General features: G+C 42.2%; 1 protein-coding gene across 2 annotated transcripts in view; it reads left to right on the forward strand.

Annotated features, from left to right (window-relative positions):
- The first annotated feature begins 2,098 nt into the window (after positions 1–2,098).
- Positions 2,099–27,659, forward strand: part of PRKD3 (protein kinase D3) — a 39,393-nt gene continuing 13,832 nt past the window's right edge. Inside the window, exons 1-10 of one of the 2 annotated variants that reach the window (XM_064158701.1) lie at positions 2,099–2,223; positions 5,499–6,521; positions 15,173–15,311; positions 17,028–17,159; positions 17,854–18,011; positions 18,578–18,767; positions 20,175–20,252; positions 21,978–22,161; positions 24,130–24,253; positions 26,237–26,314. In XM_064158701.1, the coding sequence (XP_064014771.1) occupies positions 6,231–6,521; positions 15,173–15,311; positions 17,028–17,159; positions 17,854–18,011; positions 18,578–18,767; positions 20,175–20,252; positions 21,978–22,161; positions 24,130–24,253; positions 26,237–26,314 (1,374 nt within the window). In that variant the 5' untranslated portion in view covers positions 2,099–2,223; positions 5,499–6,230. Of the gene's footprint in view, positions 2,224–2,817; positions 2,880–5,498; positions 6,522–15,172; positions 15,312–17,027; positions 17,160–17,853; positions 18,012–18,577; positions 18,768–20,174; positions 20,253–21,977; positions 22,162–24,129; positions 24,254–26,236; positions 26,315–27,659 lie in introns of those variants that run through there. The other variant, XM_064158703.1, reaches the window with a different exon arrangement.

A 27,659-nucleotide genomic window follows, 5' to 3' on the forward strand; every position in this document is an offset into this window, starting at 1 on the left:
GTGAGTCTGTACACAGATGCTGCAATGCCCAGCTGCTTTCATGTGTGTTTTTCTCAGGGATCTTTACAAACAGAAGAGTTTCGAATGCTTCAGGAGCCTTTATATATTAGAAAATACTGCTGCACAAATATAGCAGTTTGCTTTGCTTTGGCTGTTCTGTAATAAACTGATTTTTTTACTAATCCATCCTCTGGTCTAATTGATGAAAAAGCAGCTATTACGGCTTAGGGCTGCAAATTAAATGGCAACAACCCTATTGGATGCTATAAAGCTGAGCTTCTTTACAAAGAAGTATAATCATTGCCCAGTGGCTGTGGTAATACATAATACCCATCTGCTATTGCCCATGAACAGCTATTTTTAGGGCTGCTACTCAGAATGTAAGAAGCTTGCTGCACTTTCAGTACTCTAGAATATGACTCTTTGCTGCACTAAACATCAAAAATCATGTTTATGGAGGCAAGCTTGTATGTTTACAGTGGTGGCCTGTGGGAGTCCTACTTTAGAGGAAAAAGGAAATGAAGATTGCTCAGTTATCTGGTGCAGAGCTTTGCAAGAGCATCCTCTATTCATGGAACAGCCTTCATTAAAAAGTCCCACGGTGTTTTTTAGCATTCAAAAGCAATTAAAGGCAGAATCAACCATTAACTGCAACAGGTTTAGTTTAAAGTAGTTCCAGATTTGGACTAGAAGTTGCGGGCTAATTATTTCATAGAATCAACCAGGTTGGTAGAGATCTCCAAGATCATCCAGTCCAACCTATCACCCAGCCCTATCCAATCACCTATTTATCAGATAAACTGGTTCCACTCAAAACATGGACCTGGTTACACTCCATCAGAAGCTTTGACGCAAAATAGGATGAAGTGGAAAGTCTTTGCTCAGCTTCAGTGTGTTTCAGGCCAGGAGTATAAAATGAAGGAAATGAGAAAAGTAGGTTACAAACAGCACTATAAATGACAAAGTAACCCTAATCTGCTTCTTCATCTGTGTCTTGCTAAGCTGAGCAGTAGAAGCCATTGATTTTCTGCCAAGTTTTCCTTTTCCAAACGTTTTCAGCCTGGAATACAACCTAAAATTCAGTCACTTCTTATGGTAGAGGATATTATTTTAAGACTCATACACAGAAACTGAATCCAAATTCGAGAAAGATGACAGGTTGACGTTTGACTGGGAGCTTTAAGGCTGCAGGGAGGTTACAGATCGTTTTGCCTTCTGCCCAGTTTTATTTAGTACTTTTGCATGCAGAGATTCACTGATAATTCACGAGTGCCATCAGTAATGCCGAGGGGAAAAAACAGACTTGGGTGAATCGAAGTATTAGAACTGGGGGCTGAAGCTTAGTAGCAGACAGTAACAGCTATGTCCAAAAGGGCCCGGAGAGCTTCTGTAGTAAGCTACAAGCTCGTCAGTGTGAGCTACCAAGAGAGGGAGAGCTGGCACGCTGTTTGCAGAAAGCCTTTCTGAACTTCTAGGTCAGAGCGGCCACGAAAAACACCAACGTGATTCTGTGACACACTAGGTCAAGTATTTCCTGTGTAGAGATGAAGGGCCTTGTGCGAGGCCCTGGGGAGATCTCCGCGGGGCTGTGCTGCGCCACCCACGCCCCGGAAAGGTGAACTGAAAGTGGCGCTCATGGAGAGAAGGGATGCGGCGGCGGCCACTGGGGCCGGGAGCAGCGAGGCCCAGGAGGCTCCCTGAGGTACAGCGGGAAGGGCGGAGGAGCTGTCGAAACCAGAGGCAGGCGTTGGCACGGCAGCGACCGGGCTCGACTTGGCGCTGGCCCAAGTTTTGGCCCGGCTGGAGGCGGCGAGGGCTGGACAGGCGAGGCGAGGGCGGCAGCAGGGCGCCAGCTGCAAAATGGAGCAGAAGCAGCTGCCGCAGGCGCCGCCCCACCGCGCCGCGCCCCGCCGTCCCGTTAGCGGCTCAGGGCTGCAGCCGCCACAGGCAAGAAAACTAACGGAAACTCTTGCGGGGAGCTCTGCGCATGCGGCGCTGCCCTCCGCCGGCCCTGCTGGCGCGGGGCAGCACGGGGCTCGTAGTGAGCCCGGGCGCGATGGCCGGGCCGGAGCGGCGCTGCGGGACTACAGCTCCCGGCAGGCCCGGGGAGCAGCCCGTCCCGGGCAGCTCAGTGTATGCGGGGAGCCGCGGGGCTGCGCGGCTGGTGAGATGCGTGCGAGGCAGCTGCCGCCCGGGCACGGCTGGACTCTGGTGGGGCTGCAGGTGAGGGCGGCGGGACGGGGAGGTGTGCGCCGTCGGCAGGGTTGGGAGCTGGCGGGCAGGGTGGGGGGTGGTGACCGAGTCCGCCGCGCCGGGGAAGGGCGGAGGCGGACGCGGACTCGGAAAGTTCCTGCCGCGGCGGGAGCGGCGACGTCTTCGCTGCCGACCCCGTGAAGAGCTTAGCCTCAGGATCTGTGGGGGAGCCTCCGCAGCCTCGCTCCCCCTCAACCCAGGGAAGCGCCGTCGCGGCGGCAACTCCGCCCTGGCGCGGGGGTGCCCTGTGGTGGGGGTGATGGGCTGCGGCCACATCATCTCCGGAGAGTGGCGCCGCGGGGAGCTGCGCCGGCAGGGGCGGGTCGCCCAGCGGGGTTTTAAACCTGGGAGGGACGGGACAGGACAGGACGGGACGGGCGGCTGCCAACACCAGCCCGGACGGGGCTGCGTGACCCACGGCAGGCGAGACGCATCGCGCCGCCGCGCCAGCGGCTCCTCCGTCGGTCCTGCTGACTCCATCCCGGCCCGTGTTGGCGGGGAGGTCACCCGTTCGCAGCCTCATCCCTGGCACCTGCGGGCGGCCTCCGAGGTCCAGCGGCGGGAACCTGTGTGCCGCTAGCAGCGACTTCCCGGCGGGAACCGGGCGAACGACCAGCTCCCGTGGGGTAAGAAGATTAAGAGGAGCCGCTTGGAGTGGGGCTCGAAGTCTGTGTCTTGTCTAGCAGAGGGAAAGGGAAGCGAATTAAGTGCCAGATGTTGGAGAAGCTGCCTGAAATCTGCTTGGTTTGGGAGCAGCCCCCAAAAGGAAGGGGAGGGTCAGCGCCTCTGCGGCGAGAACAGGCAGGAAAGTTGGCTGCGAGCTTAGCAGCAGAGGAAGGGGGCCGATGGGTTCCCTTCGCAGCCCTTTTACTTCTCTGTTTTTTAAGGTGTAGTTGTTTTTTTTTTTTTTAATATATATACTTAAAATAGATATAGTATCGTAGGATTGAGTTTACATTTCAGTAAGAGCTTACCTTATGTGATACTCAGAATCAGTTTATCCTTACTACAGCGTGAGCAGTTTCTGTGGCTGTCTTTTCTTGGAAAGATCCAGTCTTTCCTACTAACTAGCAAAAATAAACTTAAATAAAGCCTTTTAGGTAGATACACTTGGTACTGTGAGTGCAAATACATCATTCTTTTGGTAAGTATTATTGACGTTCTGCGTAGGCACCTGTAGGTGAGCTCTTGCAGGGTGTCTTCACTGTATAAATTAAACTTGCTTAGTAGATTCAGTGATTCTTTAGCATCGTACAGCTTCTTTGTTATGTTGGTTAGGCACTATTGTTTTCTAGTTCAGATCCACCCCTGAAACTTGGTATTTGCTGTCTCTGGCACCTGTGAGAAGCGAGGGAAAGAAAAGCAGTATATAGAAAACAAAACTAAATCATTTTCAAGCAAAGGCACTGTGCAGCTGCTGTCTTGAGAAAGGTACTTAAATGTCAGTGTTGCTGTCTTTATTCCTGTTTGTGACCTTCATCTGTATCATGTTTAGTGTGTTCTTTAAGGCAGAAGTTGTCTTTTCAGGTGTCCTTGACTAGCTCTTGAGTGTTTGAAGATGCCTTTGCTGAAAATCCAGCAGGTATTAGTTTGTTATTTCTTCTGGAGCCTCTGTTAGGAAGTTTTATCACAGGTCCAGGATCTTTTTTCCTTCAGTACTGCAGTTCATGTACCTCTCTTTTATTATCTACCCTTTCAAACACGGGTTTTGAACTATTACACTGGCAAATACCATGAGTGTGTAATCTATTGAATGGACTGATTTAGTAAGGACAGATTATGTTGTCTGTGATAAATTCTGGTATTTCTTTTCTAAATTTGTGTTTCATTTAATCTTGGTAATGCTCTTTTTGATTTTTTTTTTTTAATGTAATGGAAGTAAAAATAAAATGAGCTTATTGATTTTAGTGTCTTGCATAGATCTATGGTCCTCTAAAACCAGCTAATATAGAATCTGTGGCCTTGAACCACTTTTGCTTTCACAGATTGCTTTTTCTGTGGCAGAAGTTGCAGGGGGAATGTAAAAAAACAATTCCTGATGAGGAGTTTGGTTGTTCACAAAATGTTTGAAATATTGAATTGAGTAACACTGCTTCTTGTAACAAAGAACATAGAATCATAGAATCAACCAGGTTGGAAGAGACCTCGAAGATCATCCAGTCCAACCTAAAAAACTGCATTTTGAGCCTGTGCTCGTGAAATGAGTTATTTTAAAATGAAGCCAACTTGCTTTTTTAATTACATGTGAACATTCAGTGTTCCCCTCTGGGCCCCTCAATTCAAGAGAGATGTTGAGGTGCTGGAACGTGTCCAGAGAAGAGCTGGTGAGAGGCCTGGAACACGAACCCTATGAGGAAAGGCTGAGGGAGCTGGGGGTGTGCAGCCTGGAGAAGAGGAGGCTCAGGGGTGACCTCATTGCTGTCTACAACTGCCTGAAGGGAGGTTGTAGTCAGGTGGGGGTTGGTCTCTTCTCCCAGGCAACCAGCAACAGAACAAGGGGACACAGTCTCAAGTTGTGCCAGGGGAGGTCTAGGCTGGATGTTAGGAGGAAGTTGTTGCCAGAGAGAGTGATTGGCATTGGAATGGGCTGCCCAGGGAGGTGGTGGAGGCACCGTCCCTGGAGGTGTTCAAGAAAAGCCTGGATGAGACACTTGGTGCCATGGTCTGGTTGACTGGCTAGGGCTGGGTGCTAGGTTGGACTGGCTGAGCTTGGAGGTCTCTTCCCACCTGGTTGATTCTATGATTCTAGTATTGAATTGTGTCTGTGCTTGTCTTCCTGCGGTCAGTTTATGCGAGATGTTACTCAGTTGTCTTCAATAAAAGCATTAAAATGGTATCCTGAATACAGGCTGCATGAACTTTGATGTCATGGTGTTTTGATGTTTCAATGCATATAATAATGTATTTAATAAATTTCCTTCCTTACCCACCAACTTCTCAGTATACACCTACAGACCAGAGCTGTGGCCTTCTTCCCCCTCCTTTTTTGTTTCCCCCTCTCAACTCTGAAGTGCTTTGCTAAATTGCCATTAATTAAATGATGCGGTGATGTATTGGCCAGTGTTAGGTCTGATTTGTGTATCAGAGTGGGAAAACAGTTAAGTTCAAGTTACAAGTACAAAATCCTACCAATGTAACATGTTTGAGTGAAAGGGATTGGTGATCCAACTGCTGCAGAGTAGAGTGGTTATGCCATACTGTGCTTTTCATGTGGAGTAAGAACTTTTTTATCTTCTCCCCTACAGGCAGAGTACAGCGTTTCAAAATGCTGGAGATTATCTGGATGAAGCTAGAGATTACTTTTAATGTGATTGTGTCTTCAGACGTTCTGCTCCTGCATTTCATGAGCTAAAATATTTTATAACAATGAAATCAGATACCTTCACTGATCTCCAATTTAACATTGTCCTGTCAATCCAGAGAAGAATTTCTGAAGGAGGAATATAGGTTCATCATATACATGGACTTCTCTTGTTGCACAAGGATACTTTTTTCCATTCTAAGAGGCTGCCTACACGAGGATAAGTCTGCATTTAAGATACAGTCTGTTGAAATAGGTGAATGAGGATACTTTTGAGTTGCCAACGTTTATCTCCATTTGTGTTCCCAGCTTTTTTTTTTTAGTACATAACCATGAAGGACATGTATAAAACAGCAGAGCTGATGTGCTTCTGCGAGGCCTTTATGTAAGCTTCTGTTGTTCAGACTTGGTGCTAGAGGACAGGCAATCTGCTTTTGATCAGCTGATTGTTACTGCAGAAAGAGACCCTTTAAAGTATATTACAGCTGAAATTATTTTACTCTTTGGCTTGCACAGAATGAAAGGGAAAAATAAGTTTTACTGATCAGAGGCATTTTACTGAACTAAGAAAGGGAAAGTTCCATTGTCCTTGTTTTCATTTCAAACCAAGAACTGACAATATATTTTTCTTAGAATTTGACTGCTAAGGAGATCTGGACAGAGTAAAGCAAGTCAGATGTCAGCAAACGACTCTTCTCCCCCATCCTTACAGAAGTTTTCCCCACCAACGTATCATGCTGCTGCACCACAAACCCCATCTTTGTCTTCAAGTCCCCAGTCGGGGCTCTCCAGTCGACTCTCCAATGGCAGTTTCAGCACCCAGAGTCTCACCAACTCCCGGAGCTCTATGCATGGAGTTTCCTTCCTTCTGCAGATTGGTCTCACTCGAGAGACTGTCACCATTGAAACTCAGGACCTGTCCCTCTCTGCTGTCAAAGACCTCGTGTGCTCTATAGTTTACCAGAAGGTATGGTATAAAACTGCCACATCCTAGTGATGCCAACAGTTGTTCTGTAATAGACTTCTAGTAGTAACAATGCGTGACTGAAATATGCCAAGAAGCTTGGTACCAGTTTTAAAGATACCTGTACAGTTTTGCACAAAGAGATTTTGCTAAGTCCTGAGATACTCCTTTCAATTTAAAGCTTCTAAATTATTCTATTACTTTCTTGCTGGTGAAATCTGGTAGAAGGTACAAATTTTCTGCAGGAATTAGTTTTCACAAGATGGAGAGTGTGTTTTTTAGGCTCAATGATTGTCACTGATATCTTAGGTTTTTACAAGTTTGTGCTTCCTACTCTTAAGGATTGTTCTTGCAACCATATAGCCAGCCATAACAATAGGACCAGTTGTGGCTACAAAATTATACTGCAGGTCTGCAGACTTCCATGATAGTAGCTTTGCTTTTTAGTTCTAGTTATTAAAATCACCACCAAACAGCTACTACTATCCTGGTATTGTTTTTTGACATAAGGAATATATGTGTAATTATGAGAAAAAGATTGTCAGCATAAACTCTGATATTAGAGAGAGTTGAACAAGAAATTAAAAAATCTTAACATACTGTTCAAGTTCTGAGTGTCTAGGATGAAGATGACATTGATCTTGCCATTCTTCCATCCAGGTTGTACCTTTATGTAGGTTAGGTCCTACTGAGCAATCTGAAAAGTAGTAAATGTTGATTCATAAAATAACGAAGAAATAATTACTCTGTACCTCAAGGCAAGCGTGTGTGTGAGGGAGGGAGCTGAAAGTGTAGATTGTGTAGTAGGGAGTTGTTTTCTCCAACAGTCTTTGATTGTTGTGGTTGTTATTTATGATTGATTAGTTTCTCCTTTTCTACTTAATAACCTGAAAGTAAATGCAAGCATATGCCTGTGTATCTTTTTATTCCATCTCATGATTTAACTGCTTCTTCCATGGTTTTACAAGCAAACTAATTTCATCATAACTTTATGGGCTATCAAAATGTGGTTCAGCATGTTAGTTCCTTCCTGAAGAGACAAGTTATGTGGCTCAAGGTAGTTTTTGGCAGTTGTTTTGTACCATGCATGTTAGGTATACTTTTTTGCAGCCATTTCAGGACCACTTTTTTCTTTCTGCATCAACGCTTCTCTTTGCATCGGCGTATTTCCTGTCTTCTGTCTTAAAGAGAGATGAAAGCAAATACATTCACGCTTATTTTTTCCCTCCTTCTGTTCTGACAGGCTCAACTAAAAGTTTAGCTTGAGTTTTTGTAATCACTCAAGAGACTTCTTATATGCTGAGCTACTGCAGAACTGATGAGGATTTCATGATCATTTCCCCCCTTTGGTCTGGATATGACTCAGTTTATGCTATTCTGCAGCTGATGCTACTGCTAAATGATTGCTTAATGAGAATAAGTTTGCGGGTATCAACCTGGTAAGGAGTCAGCCTTATGTGTAGGGCAGTCATCTTTTGTAAGTAGATTTGCAACCAGTGCACAAGTGACCAGCATCTTCCCTCCAGTCTGTTTTTAGCAGCAGTATGTCCTGCTGTGATTCCTTTTCTCTTAGATCTCGTGACTGCTGCAAGCATATGAAATACTCTGCAATTAATAGATGATTTTGTATTTATGTAAAAATTGGGAGCTGTGTTCTTCTGACTACTGTCATGCATATGCATGCACGTGTGAGGGAGTTGAAAGCTTTGAAGGACTGGGCACACCTTTGATATTCAAGATCGTTGAAGTTTCCTTTTCCTTTGGTGTTCCACAGCCTACTTAGAGCCTTTTCTTGACTGGTTCCCAGGAGTCAACTTTAGGGTACTACATAGTTTGTTCTTGTGATAGTTCTCTAGTTAGCAATGTCTGTTTGCTGTTGGCCTTTAATGAAAAAAGGAGAGTTGTTTTTTTTTTTAACTTGGAATAATTTATAGCTTTCCTCCTTATTTGAGAAGCATATTTACTGTAATTAAATGGAAACTTCCTTACTTAATAGTACTTTTAAATCACGTTTCAGCCTCGTATCTGAAACAAAAAAGAGATTCAGGTATCCTTCCTCATTTGCTTGGGAGCTTGAACTTCTGTCCTAACTGTATTTCAGTATGAAAAATGTTGATTAGAACTTACAGCACATCTCTGAGGAGTTTAGATTTTAACCTTTGTAGAACTGATTGCAGCATGCTTAAAAGTTTTCAGAAATGTAATTTTTTCCTTACCTGTATTTCTTTTAGGGAGAATTAATTGGCTGGGAAGAAAGCAATCCTGCAATACCTGTGTTGGAGAGTAGTTTTAGTTAGGAAAAAAGTACTCTGACCTAATGTGTGTGTTTGTAGTGCTTTCTCTATTGCTGTATTATAGAATCATAGAATGGTTTGGGTTGGAAGGGGCCTCCAGAGGTCATCTAGTCCAACTCCCCTGCAGTGAGAAGGGAGATCCTTCACTAGATCAGGTTGCCCAGGGCCTTGTCAAACCTGACCTTGAATATCTCTAGGGGTGAAGCCTCAACTACCTATCTGGGCACCATCCTCATGGTAAAGAGCTTGTTCCTAACATCCAGTCTAAATCTACTCATCTCTAATTTAAAACCACTGCCTCATACCAATGCAGTCCCCTGTCAACAGTCCTTCTCTAGCCTTCCTGTAGGCCCCCTTCAGGTACTGAAGGGCTGCTACTAGGTCTCCCCAGACCCTTCTCTTCTCCAGGCTGAACACCTCCAGCCTGTCTTTGTAGGAGAGATGTTCCAGATTCCTGATCATTTTTGTGGCCCTCCTCTGGACCTGCTCTGCCAGGTCTGTGTCCTTCCTGTGTTGAAGCCTCCAAAGCTGTATGCTGTACTCCAGGTGAGGCCTTACCAGAGCAGAACAAAGTGGCAGAATCACCTGTCTTGATCTGCTGGCTGCTCTTTTGATGCAGCCCAGGATGCCTTTGGCCTTCTGAGCTGCAAACGCCCACTGTTGACTGACATCCAGCTTCTTATCCATTAGCACCCCCAAGTCTTTTTCTGCAGAGTTGCACTCAATTTCACCATGCCTCAGCCTCTACTGCTATGTAGCATGGCCCCAACCTAGGTGCAGGACCTTACACTTTGCCTTATTGAACTTCATGAGATTTTTCCATCCTTCAGACTTAGCAACTGCACCACTCAGCTTGGTGTTATCTGCACATTGCTGAGAGTGCACTCAGTCTCACAGTCATCACATTGATGAAGATACTGAACTGCCCTGATGATCAGCTGTGCTTCCTGCTTCAGATGCTGCTGTCTGTAGCTCGTTCAAGATTTGCAGAAGGGTAATTAAAAGTAGCATCAGCAGAACTGAAACTGAAGATGACACGTCTTCAAGGGGAGTGAGATGAGTAATGCAAATATTGGATGTCTCTTCAACCAGTTAGAAATGTTCTAAACATCAGGAAAGGTACAAACCCTTTTTTTTCAAGTTTAAACTTAAATTCAGGGAGCACTATATTAGCAGTGTCATATACTGGAATGCTTAAGTGAAGTCCTTGGTTAAGACCTTCTGGTCTAATGTTTCAAAAGATTCATGGTTATAGTCTCCATCTATCTGCTCTGTTCATTCCTTATTTTGGTTGTATATTAGTGTACCAGACATACAGTTCTCTGCAGGAGTCTGAAGAGGAGCCAAGTCATGAATGTACATGACTGCTGGAATAGTGGGAGTGTGTTTAGAAGTGGGAAAATGTGTTGCATAAGTCACAGATTGACAGTGTGTGTCCTTGCACAGGGATCAGATATTAGAGACAAATTCTTAAGCCTGTTGTGTATTTAAATACTGCATCTTCATTCCTCATGTGAGAGAACGTGGAGTAGAATGTAGGGCTTAGTAGCTTCAAACTAGAAACTTGCATATGGTGATGCTCCACTCCCATAAACTCCCTGAGAATTATGCAGGACAGCATGTTCTAAAGGCTTTATTTGTTTTGTTTTCTTTAAACTAATAGTTATAAATGAAAAACACTTAATTGCTCCATTCTCTACTTGTATAGTATCAATACCTACAAGATTTGTCACAGCCTATTTTGTAAGCTTATGAATCTTTACTTTCATGATTCTGAAACTTTGCTTATACACTTTTTTCATCTACAGGTCTGTATTTTATACTTTTAATTTTCAGTCATACTCTGCACCCTTCTTCTTTACATTTCATCCAATACTACATTTTGCTCTCTGAAACTTTCCTTATACACCTTTTTAATCTACAGGTCTGTATTTTATACTTTTAATTTTCACTCATGCTCTGCACCCTTCTTCTTTACATTTCATCCAGTACTACATTTTGCTCTGAAGTAGGCCAGTTGCCCTCCTACCTTAGAGTATTTGCTTGAAATGCTTGTGATCCCTTCTAACTGTTGCCTTCTCTTTGACTTCAGTATCAGCAGACTGTTTACCTGTACAATGTTTCTTAATCTTCCAAACTAGTTTTTCCACTTCACTGAACCCACCCAAAAAGTCACCACTTTGATAAAACAAAGGCATATTTCCTATGTCTTGCTGACTAACCTCTCTCATTTTTCTTCTGCATTTTCATAACATGGTACTCTCATATGTATTAAATGTAAAAACCAGAAGCCAACCCAAACTTTTCTCACCCTCTTCCTTCACTGCCTTTATATATTTCTAGTGTTTCATTCATGTTTGCTGCACTTACTTCCTGTCTATCTTTTTCTTATTGAACTTGGTCCAGCCCAGTGTTTTTTTGTTGGTCTTGTGCTTTGTTTAGATCACCTCCAAAATTAATTTTTCCTTCTGCAGCCTGCCTGAGGTTTGTTCTTAAATCTCTTCCACCAACATTTACAATTTTCTTGTTGCTGAACTCTTCCATGTGTGATACTTTGAAGAAATATTTTTTTAAGTATTCTCAAAATTGTCTTGCTTATGTATAGTCTTGAAACCCTTATCTAGCACCTGTTGCTTTCATCTCTTGTGTGCTTGGTGTCTTTGGTTTTGTTAGCAATCATTTTTGTTGTCTTAATTAATCCTAACATGATTACTCTCTTTCAACCACACCTGTAACTGCCTCTCAATAGAAAAGTAATGGTGCTGTATATTCTCATTTCTAAGTGATCACTGTCTTGCTTTGTGCTTGTCTGTTCTTACATGTTATTTTGGGGCTGCTTTTCCTTGTTGGGTTGTTTGGTCATCTTTCCCTCTATAGTCAGTCCTAAACATGTAAGTGTTTACCTTTTAATGTTGCATCTCTCAATAACACTTCTGCTTTCTTACTGGTGTTAATTCCCTGATTGTATCCCATCAGTGTGCACTTTTGACTTGCTTGACATGTCTGTTAGTAGCCACTTACGCAAGTAGTTAATATATTTACACTAACAGTTATTTCTTCAAGATTCCAAAGTGTGTAAGGTGCTGAGAACACAATCCCTGGAAGTATAGCTGTGTTTGAAAGGAATTGAGTTTTGCATATTACACCTACTTGTGAGTCTTTCTGCTGTTTCTGTAGTTTCATACTTTCATTGTTTTTACAGATACTGTAGTCCTGGTACACTGTATTCTCTGATCAATAAGTTGAATAATCTCCTTATACTGCCATCCAATCAGTTTATATGCAAGTTTTGGATAGTCCTGCCTATTGTTTTAATTAGACTAGGTGAGATTTCATTTTCAGGAATTGGAGTGTGATTGAAGATGAAATAGGCTGTGACATGGAGGGAAGGAAAATGATGTGTTCAAACATCTTTTTGTTGATAATCAGGAAGAAAAAGGTAACGTGAGGAACGCACAAGTACATCTGTATGCCTCTATTATTTGTGTACCTAAGAACTCAAATTTAAATGTGGCTGAATTAAAGTAGTTTGGGCAGCTGGCTCTTCAGTGAGGGTTGCTAAAGGGGAAATAAGTGTTTATTTTAAAATACTTCAAATTGTTATGTTGTGAAAAGACCAAAACATGTCAAATAAATGTGAGCTGTCTTCCAAAGAAAGGTTTGGACACCGTCACAGTAATGGCTATCTAACCAAGTTGTGGCAGAGGTGTTGACTTGAAGCTTAATGTGGTTTTTGCAAGTGTTAACAGATGTTTTACTGCTTTTTTTGGTGGCAAAATAGAAGCATAGTATTACAAGAATTATAATCCATCCACATTACAAATGGATCTATATAATTTTTGTAGTAACAACTTAATTTGGTGTATTAAATAGACTCTGCAACAACCATCCGTCTGGGTTTCAATCCAGGCTGAGCTTGTAATAGTTCATGGTGCTTATTTTTGAATGACTTCAAAATTAATGCAAATTGTTTTGTATTAGTCAGCTGTGTTCTTTTTTCCCCCTCTCTTGGTTAGCCTTCTTTATTTGTTATCTTTTTTCATATGAGCTAAATATGGCAGCAAAGTAATAGAGAGTTGAGGCATAAGAAGCAAACACACCTGTGAAAAGATGAGTACTGAGGGCACAAAGCTGGTACATGCAGGGTACATATGTATTTGCAGCACGATAATAGGTTTGCATGCTGTAAAACCTAGCCAAGCAGTAGTCCAAGTATGTCTGTACTGACATCTGGTGAGGGAGAGATCTCATGTAACATCTTTGAAGCTAATTGTCTGTGTGATAATGTGATTTGGCACACAATTCTAAAGAGTGGGAGTGAATAGCTGGGTAGGGATGCAGAATAATTGGAATGATTTCAGTGAATGAAGAGACTTTCCAAGGTAATGAATGTTTTGCTCCATTGGACTTTGGAATTAACTTTCAGTGGTCTGAAGCATTTGTTTTGAGTTATGATGGGTCATGAGATATTGGACCTTGAAACAATATCCGCCTACGCTTTTCCCTAGTGCGAATTCTTGGCGACTAGTCCAGAACTTTGTAAAGTAAGTCCTGGAACTTGGAGTAGAGGCATTTGCCCTTTACTGCCAAGATGTAACACGAATGAGCTTCGTTCTACTCCAGCAGTACTGGCCACTGTATATCAATACAGTGTAACAAACTATTAATTAAAAAGTAGGCATGCTGTAATACTTACAGGATAAGAATTTTGGGTAATGCCAATCATTTTTCCTTGTGTAACTGTAGTGATGCACTAGCAGTGCTATCTGTAGTTATTTCTCCTAGTCCTCCTTAAGTACAAAGGATTGGATCCATTCTTTGCAGAAGCTGTTGGTATCGGTGTACCAGGGATTAACTCTGGCATGGACTACTGCATATGTAGACTTCCCACAAGTGATTTCCTGTAGTTATAAGCTCTTATGGAGCTGTTAACACTGGAAGCAGTCTCCTTTTTGCGTGTAGAAAATACAGTGATACTGGCATTAGCAGTTATTTGTGTTCTGAGTCGCCGTGCAGATACTTTGGGCTGTTATGCAGGAAAGTAATAACTGTATAATCCCATAAGATAAAACAGGCTTAAAAAAACTCCGTTTTGAGTTTTGCTTTCAAGTTTATACGATGAGCACTTAACACTTCTAAGGAACTGGTTAGTGTTCTTGAACAGCTTCATGCAACTGAGCATGAGTTAAGGCTATAAAACCTGTACTCTGCTGCACAGGAGAGGAAAAGTGGACAGACTACAACTTGAACATAGTTTAAGCTTTGCATAAGAGTTCTGTTAAATAAATGGAAATAAAACCCGTGTTAATCAATGAGGTTATTCTCGACCAGCGGTCCGCACTTAGCCTTCTGGCTAAGGTGCTGGCACGGAATGCTGTATTCGCTGATGTGCTGGGGGACGGAAGAGAGAGCAGGGCTCCGCACGTCTGTCGGGAGCCAGGCTGCTTGCACAGCTCCGCCGTGGAAGCCTGGCCGCATGCCTTAGAGGCGGGCTGTGACGGCCACCTGCAGCTCCTCAGGGCCGGCCATGCGGCGGGCAGCCAGCCAGCGCCTGGGCGCACAGTGCTGCAGCGGGGGCAGAGGAGAGCAGTCCGAGCTGCGAAGTGCGGGAAGCAGCCAGCAGAGAGGCGGCTTTGTGTTGCGGTCTGCTCTGTTACGATAGGAGAGTCCTGGGGAGGAGGTGTGTGTGCAAGAGAAGGACAGGAGAGTTTTATTAGTGGTGAGGGGCCTGGAACACAAACCCTATGAGGAGAGGCTGAGGGAGCTGGGGGTGTGCAGCCTGGAGAAGAGGAGGCTCAGGGCTGACCTCATTGCTGTCTGCAGCTACTAGGAGGAAGTTGTTGGCAGAGAGAGTGATTGGCATTGGAATGGGCTGCCCAGGGAGGTGGTGGAGTCACCGTTCCTGGAGGTGTGCAAGAAAAGCCTGGATGAGGCACTTAGTGCCATGGTCTGGTTGACTGGCTAGGGCTGGGTGCTAGGTTGGACTGGATGCTCTTGGAGGTCTCTTCCAACCTGCTTGATTCTATGGTTCTATATTCCTTCTGGTTAGATACCATCTTCTGTGACTGGCTAGGGCTGGGTGCTAGGTTGGACTGGCTGATCTTGGAGGTCTCTTCCAACCTGGTTGATTCTATGATTCAGTGTGTTTTGGTAGGGGTGGTTGTTTATAGTGTGTGTGATTTTTCTTGCTTTGTTTGTTTATTACCTTTTCATGCTGCATTTCAGTTCTTGGAAAAAAAAAATCAAAGTTGGTTTTGTGGAATACATTAAAAGTTATGGGTTTGTAGTTGTTATTTGAAGTGCATATGGATAGGATTGTCAAAGAACATGTGTTGATTCAGAGCTTGCTTTCTGTTGCAGTTCCCAGAGTGTGGTTTCTTTGGCATGTATGACAAAATTCTCCTCTTCCGTCATGACCTGAACTCAGATAATATTCTGCAGCGAATTACATCAGCAGAAGAGATACACGAGGGGGATCTTGTTGAGGTCGTACTATCTGGTAGGTATTGTTGTAATGATGGAACAGCATTTAATCAGCATACTAAAAGGAGTAGGTCTTTATGGAAGGTTATTGTCATGGTTGCCTTGGACTTGGGTCACTGTTTTGGGGCAGAGGTTTCCAAGAAGATCCAAGTGGTACATGGGAATCTCATTCCGAAGGCTTTTAAACAGGAGATATGAGAATCTGAAGCATCAGTACCTATTTGGTCAAAGAATAGTAGCCATTAGGGTAAGGTAGTGTGATAGTTTGGGTGTTCCCCACCCCTCACACTTGGAAATCACCCAGACTAGACTCAGCAGGCTCTGGAAATTGAATGAAGCTTATATTTACAGCTGAGCACAATATACAAGCAGATATTTGCAGTAGATACAGTTATAGACAGAAATAGACAAGGGAAAAGGTAATACAGAAACACAGCAGCCCTCCCAGAAACCTGAGCCCCCAGGAGGGGCTCTCAACTGCCCCTTCACTTCCCCCCCACCTCTCTCAACCTTACGCCAGTCCCAAGGAAGAATGGAGGTTCGGCCAAGGGGTTAGGAAGCAAAGTGGATTAGGAAAGAAAATGGCAGAGAGAGGCTAGAGAGATGCAGCTCAGCCACTTCCCCAGCAGAACTAGAAGTGACTCCCTTATCTGTGTTTGGATTCTTATTTTTATATCTCTCAGCAAGCCTTTGAGTGAAGCAGACATCACCATTGTTTTTCTTTCCCAGCCTGTAATCTAGTCCTTCTCACCAAAACATTCTAGCTAGCTTCAGACTAGCACAGGTAGTACTGAAGTAAAAAATATATTTTTTAAAATAAAAAAACAACTTGAAAGAGACCAAAAATTAATTGAAATCACCAAATGGTGGGAGTCTACACCTCTTATTTGTTAAAAAAAAATGAGCATTGCTATTGAAGTTTCCAGTGTTTCATGGAAACTCTATGCACAGTTTTGTTTTGATATAAAGTTCACTCTAATAAGCTTTTACTGAAAAAGGCCTTTAGAGGATAAAAATCTAACCTGTAGAACTCCTTTGTTTGAAAATTTTATGGGTTACAAAGAGCTTGAAAATTAAACTGCTTTTTCAGCTACCTGAAGGGAGATTGTAGCCAGGTGGGGGTTGGTCTCTTCTCCCAGGCAAGCAGCAACAGAACAAGGGGACACAGTCTCAAGTTGTGCTGGGGGAAGTCTAGGCTGGATGTTAGGAGGAAGTTGTTGGCAGAGAGAGTGATTTGGCATTGGAATGGGCTGCTCAGGGAGGTGGTGGAGTTGCTGTCCCTGGAGGAATTGAAGCCAAGCCTGGCTGAGGCACTTAGTGCCATGGTCTGGTTGACTGCCTAGGTCTGGATGCTAGGTTGGACTGGATGATCTTGGAGGTCTCTTCCAACCTGATTGATTCTATGATTCTAAGTGTTTACTGCTGATTTCAGTGAAGCTTGTTGTGTTTGCCTTCTCATCTTAGTGAGGCTTTCAGCATTGTGGCTCTTATTGTTAGTTAGTTGTGGGCTATAGCCTACAGAATCCAGTGGATTTTTTTTCCTCAATAGAAAAAGCTTACTGAAAATGATGTCATCTTCTGAGTAGATATATAAATAGTATACAGTAAGATGCTGATGTCTGAACAGCTCATTAGTGTTCTTTGGATCTGCCATTTTAAAACACCATGTGTTTTCCATAAATCCTTGTTGCTTCTGTGGCAAGAGCCCTAACTTACTGCAATTTTTTAAAAGCTTTGGCTACAGTTGAAGATTTCCAGATTCGTCCACATGCACTTTATGTGCATTCCTACAAGGCTCCTACTTTTTGTGACTACTGTGGAGAGATGCTGTGGGGTTTGGTACGACAAGGATTAAAATGTGAAGGTAAGCCTTGGTTTTAGTGTATTTTTGTGTGTGTATATGAGGTGATGAAGAAGAAATTGTATCTTGTTTGATACGTTAAGAGATGATAAATGTAGTATTTCATAGAGCTGGAAGGGGTTTATGGTCTTTTATCTACCAAGAAACCTGAGTTGTGATCATAGTGTTAATGCAAACTGTGTGTGACCTTGAGAAAATGACTCAAAAGTGTTCTGGTTTTCCACTTTGTAAAAAAAAATTGCTGGTTTACAGGTAAGTGTTCGTTGCACAAGGAGCACATACTTTGGAGAGACTCCTGAAAGGAAGTCCTTTTCCTTAGGGCTTTTGTCCAGCAGATTGTAGAGTACTCTGCAGCCTGCTGTCAGGTATGGATGCTGCCTGCTCACTCGTGTCTCCTTGGCTCTAGTGCTTCAAAGTGAGGAAGCCTCACTTTGGGAGTGATGAATGCCTCCTGGTGGCAGAAGAAGTGAGGAGGACGATGAGCTGTTTCAGAGTCTTAAGCCTTGTTTCTAGAGCTGAATTTACTGCAGACCAGTATTATAGCAAGTAATGGAATAAAAAGAGAGAGATTTCTGTGTTTCACGTGAAGAACAGAGCAATCTGTTTCTGCATTTACCATTTTCCTGGAACATCTGTTTAACTGTTTTTGTTACTGTGAATGTTGAGAGGTTTTTGTCCAAAACCCCTTCTTTTTCAGGTTGTGGGTTAAACTACCATAAACGATGTGCCTTCAAGATTCCAAACAACTGCAGTGGAGTAAGAAAGAGGCGTCTGTCTAATGTGTCTTTACCAGGAGCAGGGCTTTCAGTTTCAAGACCAGCCCAAGCTGAATATACATCCTCTGCCTCTGAAGAGGTATGTAACATGAAAGGGTAAATGATTTATGGTTGTAAATCCTTTAACCTCTGGGGATCTAGATAGTCCTGCGAGTGGCTCAGAATGAGTACGAGGGAGTTGATCTTAACTGTTGTGATTGGTTTTGCTGAATTTTTACCTGGTAACTATGGCTACTGTGAGAAATGGAATGGGAAATAAATTATAACTTTTATGTATAATTTTATTAACCTGTCCCTCATGGTTATATGAAGTCTGAGAATTTTGGTTTCAGATTAGAATAGTTACTTGATCCAAAGGAGATCACTAAGTTGTTGAACTTGGTAAAGCCAAGTGTCTTGAATCACTTCCCTGTGCCTTAGCACAGCTTTGAGGAGGATCTTTTCCATAATCTTTCCAGACACAGAGGTGAGGCTGACAGGTTGATGACTCTTGAGGTCCTTCTTTCTACCCTTTGTAAAAATGAGCACAATGTTTCTCTTTTTCCAGTCCACAGAGACTTCACCTGGCTGCCAAATCTTTGATAAGTTTTGATGCATGATTTTGAGCTCTTCTGGTGTAAAACATGTATATCTTTGTTATTCCAGCGCTGCTGCCCAGAGCCTAGTAAGAGGATTCCCTCCTGGAGTGGCCGTCCCATCTGGATGGAAAAGATGGTGCTTTGCAGGGTGAAGGTTCCACACACCTTTGCTGTTCACTCCTACACTCGTCCCACCATATGCCAGTATTGCAAACGGCTCCTCAAGGGCCTCTTCCGCCAAGGAATGCAGTGCAAAGGTAAACATGTACTTTGCTGCTGCAGTGACAAATGTCAGTATTTAAGACTGATTTCAGCTTGGGTTCTGATTGCCAGAAGGCTTTTTACTGCAAAATCAGCAGTATAAGTTTTGAAAAAGTGCATACTTTGAGAGGATTGCAGTAGCCCTTGTTTTAGTTGCCTGTACATTGTAGGGTGTTCTGAAAAATTGTAGAGTCAGTCAGGGTTGGAAGGGACCACAAGGGTCATCTAATTCCAACCCCCCTGCCATTTGCAGGGACACCCTACTCTGGATCAGGCTGGCCAGAGCCCCATCCAGCCTGGCCTTAAACACCTCCAGGGATGGAGCCTCAGCCACCTCCCTGGGCAACCCATTCCAGCCTCTCACCACACTCATGGTGAAGAACTTCCTCCTTGCATCCAGCCTGAACCTACCCATCTCCACCTTCGCTCCATTTCCCCTCGTTCTGCCACTCCTTGATATCCTGAAAAGTCCTTTCTCAGCTTTTTTGTAGGCCCTCTTCAGATACTGAAAGGCCACAATAAGGTCACCTGGGAGCCTCCTCTTCTCCAGACTGAACAGCCCCAACTCATTCAGTCTGTCACAGAATCAACCAGGTTGGAAGAGATGATTGGCATTGGAATGGGCTACCCAGGGAGGTGGTGGAGTCACCATCCCTGGAGGTGTTCAAGAGAAGAATGGATGAGGCATTTAGTGCCATGGTGTAGTTGACTGGCTAGGGCTGGGTGCTAGGTTGGACTGGATGATCTTGGAGGTCTCTTCCAACCTGGTTGATTCTTTGATACCTTGGATGCAGAAATGGCACCTGTCCAGGTCAGGCCATCTCCAGATCAGACCAGATCTGGATATAATGTTATTTTGTCTCCCCTGAGACAGCAGGCAGAAATGAAGCTTCAGTGTTGAGCCCAATGTGTAATCTTAATGTCAAAGGAACTGGACTTTGTGATTTAACTGCTGAATTTATTTGCTCTGTGATATAGATGGATGATCTGAGAGGGCATGATGGCTGCAAATCTTAGGCAGCAGGTGGGGAAGAAGATTGAGACGAGACATGTAAATCATATACAAATGGAAAAATTATGTGGAACCAATGAGAGGATGGGAAATATGATGTCATAATGGAAAAAATAGTACAGAGAAAGCTAGAGAAATATGAAAGTGTTTTATACTGGAGGGGGAAATGCTGACATAAATAGTGGTGGGGCAAATAAACATGTGACATCAGGACAAGATTGTTAATTTCCTTCTAGAGGTGACCTCATTGGTGCTGTCTTCAGTTACTTGCAAATGCATAACTCTGAACTGAAGCTTGTGATGGAAGTACTGAATAATAGAATGTTAGTGTCCAAGTGTCCAAGTGGGAGAAAGATTCTGGTATCATTGGCTTGTTTATCTTATGGTTTAGATTGCAGATTCAACTGTCACAAGCGCTGTGCAGCTAAAGTACCTAAAGACTGTCTTGGAGAGGTGATTTTCAATGGAGGTAAGATAAGAAACATGATTCAAATACTGACAGATCTCTGAAGGCTGAATGAGGTGCATTAACCTTTGGTTCTGTCATCTCGGAATATTTTGCACTGGTTTGTTTGATCTTTATTTTTTCCACCTGAGGTCGGTGACCAAAAGACTCACAGTAAAATTTATACTCTGGTGACTTTTACTTAATGGCAAGTATGGTATGCTTTGCTTGATGTTGCTCAAAGGAGATAAAAAAGTCAAGAAACCTTCTCAATGTACAAAAGATAAGCATCTGTTGTGGTCAATCTGTTCACCATGAAATACATGTATGTTTTTTTACCCTCAATTAAGTAGCACTGTTTTCTGCATACATCTTACAGAGCCAAAAGGGAAAGGTGGGGAACAGTATGTGGAGGGAAATTGAGAGTGTTTATAATGAAGTTTTAGATCAGTGTTAAGCTGATGAAATATGAGATGGATAAGCAGTGAGGTGAATTGAAAGCTGTTTGAATGGATGGGCTCAGAGAGTGGTGATCAGTGGCATGGAGTCTAGTCGGAGGCTGGTAACAGGTGATGTTTGCCATGGGCCAATACTGGGTCCAGACGTGTTCAACATCTTCATTAGTGATCTGGACAACGAGGAGAAGACATCCTCAACAGGTTTGCAGACAACTAGGACTGACTGATAGGCCATAGGGTTGTGCTGCCATTGATAGGGACTTAAATGGGCTGGAGAAAGGAGCTCTTAACACTGTTGGACCAGATGACCTGCAGAGGTTCTCTCCAGCTTCTACCATTCTGTGATTGTATTGGCCAAAATATTGATCCTTGGCACACACATATTCAGTGATGATGTGATCTGCTGCATGCCAAACTGTATGACCTGATTCAGAGGCCTGGGCAGGAGCCCTGTTAGCCAGTCGATCAGTTGCTATTGCATTGCACAACATCACCCACTCAAGCCTGCCTGCGCTTTCCGGCTTCAAGGCTCTTGCATAGGTCTTGAGGTTGGTGGCCATGAACAATAGCATGCTTTCACCACCCTTGTGATGCCAGGGTCCCAGGGCATATAGTTTGGGAACTATGAGTTCTTACAATTCTTCTGAAAACATGAGGAGTACTTTTATTTTGTCCTTTCTGCCACCCTTAAATTGATCTTTCCTCAAGCAAACAAACAAAAAGGCTGGTGATGAAGGCCAGCAGGGAGTGAGATGCAGATAAGGTTTCTGTTTCCTTTTTAATTTTTTTCCTCCTGTAATGCCATGGCCTGCTTATCCGCACTTACTTTTGCTATTATGGGCTACAAGGGTAGTGAGAGCAGATTTCTGCTGAAGGAGAATTTAATGTGCACAGAAATAACTCTCTCGGTCATCTCTAGCCATCAAAAGGTTACTTTGTACTGATTATTTTTGGAACAGAATTACTTAATGAGATTTAGTTTTAGACCTTAAGCTTTTCATTCTGTTTCTTTCAGTATGATTTTTATTTTACTTGGATCTTTCTTGCCTTGGCATTTAGCAAAACCAAATTGATAATGTTCATTAGCATAATCTGCATCATTTAGCAAAAAAAAAGAGAGGGATTTTTGTATTCTGTTTATACCTTTATGTTTACTTGCAGAAATGTCAACTGAAGAAGAAATGCTATGGAGTTTTTGGGAGCTTTCTTTGGGTTTAATTTTGTTTGCTCCCCTTTTTTTTTCCTCAAATTGTGCATTTGAAGTAATATCTGAACCTTGTGTTGTTTCCAGAACCTGCTAGCCCAGGCCAGGACTTGGACATGCCGATGGAAGTTGATAGCAGTGAAATGAACAGTGATGGTAGTCGAAGTCTAGATGATGCTGAAGAGCCCTCTCCTCCAGAGGACAAAATCTTCTTTATGGATCCATCTGATCTTGATACAGACAAAGATGAGGAAGCTGTCAAGACAATCAGGTAAGCTGTAAGGTAGTTTTCTTTACTCAGTATTGCAATTAAAAAGTAATTGCTGATTAGCCCAGTTTTACTGCTTAAAATGCTGTTTAAAACGTTGTTATTTTCTTCTTTTTTCTTTTAACTTGAAAATGCTTTGTAAACTTAGCATGTCTCAAGAAATCCTGAAATAGGAATTGAAGTAATGCAGTCTCTTCTGATTGCAAGAAGTGCTGTGCTATGACTGTTACTAAAGAAATAAAACCACATTATTGAAACATGGTGAAATTTATGGCTTGACATGGCTACTACATGACTAAGGTCTTTGTGTCTAGCCTAATTTAGTTACTGTTATATATATGTGTAGATTTAAAAGGAATGACTTGATTTTAATTATCTCATCATAGTCTATATGCATTTTAGGCAGAAGTTTGTTCCTATTTGTACTGAGTGTGATTTTTTCAAATCTTCTATTTTTAAACCTTTACATAGTTCCTTTACTAGGGTTTTATCTTTTTGCTTTCTTTATTACTCTTAATAGTGTAATCCTGATTTTAGGTCGTTGAGTGGAGTACTAGGTCAAACTAAAGGTCATTCTGGCTCAGGGCTTAATGGCAAATATGTGAGAAGGAACATTTCTTGCAGTGATTTATAACTCAAGGACTTCATGAACTGAAAGTAGCTTCTCTTTTGTATTCTACCTCTAGATAGGCTTTTCCCATTTATTTCTAATTTAATTTGAGGCAAATGAAATTCTTGGCAGGTACAGCATCCTATGGCAGACAGTTCTACAGTGTTTGATATTTGTAGACATTTATAAGATCCCCTCTCAATCTTCACTTTTCCAGGCTAAAGAGCCCCAGGTCCCTCAGCCTCTCCTCATAACAGAGATGCACCTGTCCTGTAATCATTGTTGTGGCCCTCTGTTGGACTCTTTCCAGTAACTTTGTCTCTCTTGAGCTGGAGGAGCCTAGAACTGGACAAAATACACTGAGTACATTACAGTTGCTCCTGCATATAAAGAACAGATCTACTACCTTGCCTTGCTGCTCTGTGTTAAAATATGTGGTCATCCATGACAGCATTTCAGTCATGTGTGCCAACCCATCATGTCCTGTAATTGCAATGAGATTGTGGCTCAGCATCCACACACACACCTCTAGTTCTTCCTGTTTACTCCTCATGCTGCAGGTGTTGGTGTACAGGCATTTCAAAGAGGTAGCTGAGTAAGATTTCCCTGGAGAGGTGCAAAAGAGGATCTGCCATAGTTGTATGCATGCTTGACGTAGTTTGCCTTCTGGCTTTCCTCCTGGAAGGCAGCTAAGGAACATTTGACACTACTTTGGTTGGCCTAGCTTATTCCTTGGTTAGCCCTGAGTTGATACTCATTATTTAACTTTTTGTGGCTGCTTCCCTTCCTTTAAGTGGTAAAATGGAGGAAAGGATAACTTGGACACCAGTCTTTTTCACTTGAACCCCAAGGGCTGGTGATGCTGCACCAGTTCTGGCTCACAGTGTTGTGTTTGCCCTCATGGGAGAGTAGCAGTGGGTAGTAATTGGTGCTTTTACTGAATGAAAGGCATGTTTAGATAGAGACCTTCATTATTGTAGTAAGAATATTAGGAAGTCTCATAATCAGCTTACACAGAAAAGAGCAAATAGTAGTGATTCTGGTTTTATTTTTTGATGCTGCATTAAGACCATCAGCCTCAGTTAATTGTTTGAGAGAGATTGATTTCTATAGATGTCCTCATTCCAGTGTGTTTCTTCTGTGTTCTGTAATTTAAATACTGTAATATATGCATTCAGAGAGCTAGTAGGAGCTCAGATACCTTACCAATTCCAAGTGCCAATGAAATTGTGATGGGAGGTGAAGGTGCCCATTCCTGAAAATGACAGACAGGATGTGTAGTACCAGTATAAATGCAGTACTGCTGTATTTTAACTTGTTAAATATTAACTCTTTTGTTTGTTTGTTGCTCTTTGTTTTAGTCCTTCAACAAGCAGTAATATTCCTCTCATGAGAGTTGTACAGTCAATCAAGCACACAAAAAGGAAGAGCAGTACAATGGTGAAGGAAGGATGGATGGTCCACTATACTAGTAGAGACAATCTGGTCAGTGACTTTAATTTCTACATTAAGTTCAACTATTTCTCTGAAGCAGTGCATTTCCTCTTTCTTATTTAGATACTCTGATTTGCAGTAGCATTTGAAAAGACTTTAGCCATGGTGCTCATTATAAAGAAATTTGGTACGAAGGACAAAGTGTAGTTCATTCAGAATTTTTCATGTGGTGCTTATCAGTACTTTTCTTTTTTCCTTCCAAGAAGTATCTTTAAGTTGTCTCAATTGAATTGCACGTGTAAGATTTCAGCTTTCTTGATAAAATAATGGAATGTTTGGAACAATTTGCTTATGTCTTCTTGCTGTCTATCATTGAAACTCAATATTTGTGTCAGTGTTTTTATTCTACTACATGAAAGATTGAAATGATTATGAAGTGATAAGTACTGAAATGGTTGACACTAATTTCTAAATAATATTGTGCTTCTAAATATTTGTGTAAATATTGGAGTCCTTAATTCATTTAGCACTTCATCCTAAGCATTACTGAATGCCACCCACATCAAGCTCACGATTCCTCTTGGTGTCAATGGAATCAAAAGTTGTGGCTTGGCTGTATGTCCTTGGGTATCCATCCTCCAAAAAGACTACCTTGTTTCTTTCTAGCACTAGCAGTAATGATCTTCTTTGAGCCTTCTTAGGCAGTCTCCTTGTGTTGTGTATTGAAGATAAGGAGGAATGACTGGGTTCCTTAGACTTGTCTGATGAGAGGTAGTGAATCCTTTTGGTAGATGAATGAAAAGGATGAATTCAGGGAGTTCCCAGGTCTGGTGAAGCACAGTGTATGGCACTGAGACTGTTCATGAAAAGCAGCATTAAATACTTTTGCTTTCTTTGTCACTACACAGGAGTCTGATTGAAGGGAGCTTCAGGAATCTAGAGAAACAAACCTCTGTTGAAATCAAGCTGAGGGACAATGCTAGCTTGGAATAGTGTAGTATTTTTACTTTTGGGGATTTCAGCTAAAAGACCACTACATGTGGTCTGTCAGAAACTGCCTTATAAAAGATTTATTTAAAGTCAGATTTGTAATACCTAGATGTATTTATCAGAAACCAAAATAAGTACCTAGCGTGTTTCAGGTCAGATTCCTGCCAAGGCTACTAACAGACACAATTCATTGGCTGGCTATGTGAAGAATCATAGAATCAACCAGGTTGGAAGAGACCTCCAAGATCAGCCAGTCCAACCTAGCACCCAGCCCTAGCCAGTCAACCAGACCATGGCACTAAGTGCCTCAGCCAGTCCTTTCTTGAACATCTCCAGGGACAGTGACTCCACCACCTCCCTGGGCAGCCCATTCCAATGCCAATCACTCTCTCTGTGAAGAGCTTCTACTAACATCCAGCCTAGACTTCCCCCAGCACAACTTGAGACTGTGTCCCCTTGTTCTTTTGCTGGTTGCCTGGGAGAAGAGGCCAACCCCCACCTGGCTACAGCCTCCCTTCAGGTAGTTGTAGACTGCAATGAGGTCGCTCCTGAGCCTCCTCTTCTCCAGGCTAAACAAGCCCAGCTTTGTCTGTTAGAATCTCATAATCTGCCTTTCTGTGTGCTTTTGTCAATACAGAATTTTAAGAGGTCAGTAGAATTAAGGACTTCTTAGGCCTGCTCAGTCCTTGAACCCTTGTGATGTTGAGGTTAGGAAGGTAGCTCAACTGCCACAATTGTTCCTAAATTTAAATGATTCAGGTTTTGTGAGCAGATGTTTTTGCTGTGTAAGGTAACTGCCATTGTTCCCACTATTACTGTAAGGTAAGTAATTATTTTTATGGTTTCTATAAAGAATTTTTGAGCCTTGTTTTGAGTTTAAAAAAAAAGTTTATTCCCACAGTGTATTTTTTTTTCATGTGTCTAGTCTGAGATGCAGCTGTAGATTATTATTGATTATTTAAAGTAATTCCCATTTAAATAATTGAGTAACTAAAGCCATACCAGTGACTTATTTCTTATGGTATTTTACTACACCTTTTGTAGAGAAAAAGACATTACTGGAGACTGGACAGCAAATGCCTCACACTATTTCAAAATGAATCTGGAACAAAATATTACAAGGTAATTCATGATGATTAATAATTATGTTAAACTTAAGTTTCTCAGTGCTTTATATCCCTCACAAGCAGATTTTAGATCTATAAGTACCATCTCCCATTCTCTAAAATCAAAACTGTGTCCAAGTGAATTAGTTGGCAAAACTTTATAAATGAGAAGGGCCAACACTAACTCAAAAACTGTTTGCAGCACCTGTCCTAATCCCCTTGAATATGTCTTCTTACCTTTTACATGTACTGTTCTCCTGAATTACCTAGCATGTTAAGCTTCCTTCCCTGTTACTAGAGAATTTATATGGCTGCCAGTCTGATGAAAGCTTAGATTTTTGCATTTGCTAAGTAGTGACTGAAAGTCTGTGTGCTTGTGTATTTCATTTTGAGGTACCCAAAACGAAATTATTCCCAAATGTACAACTGAAATCAGGCAAGATTTACAGGAAAATCTACTCTGCAGCCTGGTATTATGTAAATGAAGCCTAGCAATAAGTTTAGTATGTTGTTACTATAGTAATGTGTCCAGTGATGCAATATTCACCAAATATGTTTGAATGTATAAATGGGATTTTTTCCTTTCTTGTCTTACATCTTTAGGTGGGGGTCCAAATCTTGCAGCTTCTTCCTTTATAACATCTCTAAGATCAAGCCTTTTGTTTGTACACCCAGCTAAACTTGCCCAGATCCTTTTCATCCCTATCTTGACCAATGCAGTCTCTTCTCAGACCTCTCTGATACTTGTATTGCCCTGTGCATTCAAAACACAGCTGGTAAAATATGTTCCTTGCTTGTTGCTCTGTTGTGTCACTGCTTTTAGTCCTTTCACTTGCCCCTTTCCACCCCTTTCTTTAACTTTCTAAATCTGAGGTTATTTGTCTTTTTTGTTAGAATAATTTGATTTTTTTTCCTTTATATTTATTTGCTCTTCATCAGCTACTGTCTCCTATCCCTCTAACACTCACCTGATGCTCACTTGCATGTTTACTGCTCTTGCAAGCCATGTGGACCTGTACACCTTTCCATGTATGTGGAAAGTACTACTCCAGCTAGTACAAACTTGCAGCCATTTCTTGCTTCAGATCTGTTTTCTAGTACTGCTTGTTACCACAGTCTTAGACTGACAAGGTAGAGGAGTCAGCAGAAATTGCTAATATCTGTATAAAAGAAAATCTTTCTGTAAACCAATTCAGACATGTAAAGCAGTATTTGTTGGCTAGCTTTTATAATCACTTCCTCCTCTTAATGTTGTCTTGGTCCACCTTTTCCCCTGTCACATTCTCCTCTAGCTAAGTTGTACAAGCTACTGCAGAAAAAGGTCTTTCTGTAGCTGTGCATCATTTGTATGTGGTGGGAGC

This window comes from Pogoniulus pusillus, chromosome 18 (genome assembly GCF_015220805.1).
Source record: "Pogoniulus pusillus isolate bPogPus1 chromosome 18, bPogPus1.pri, whole genome shotgun sequence".
Taxonomy (NCBI): domain Eukaryota; kingdom Metazoa; phylum Chordata; class Aves; order Piciformes; family Lybiidae; genus Pogoniulus; species Pogoniulus pusillus.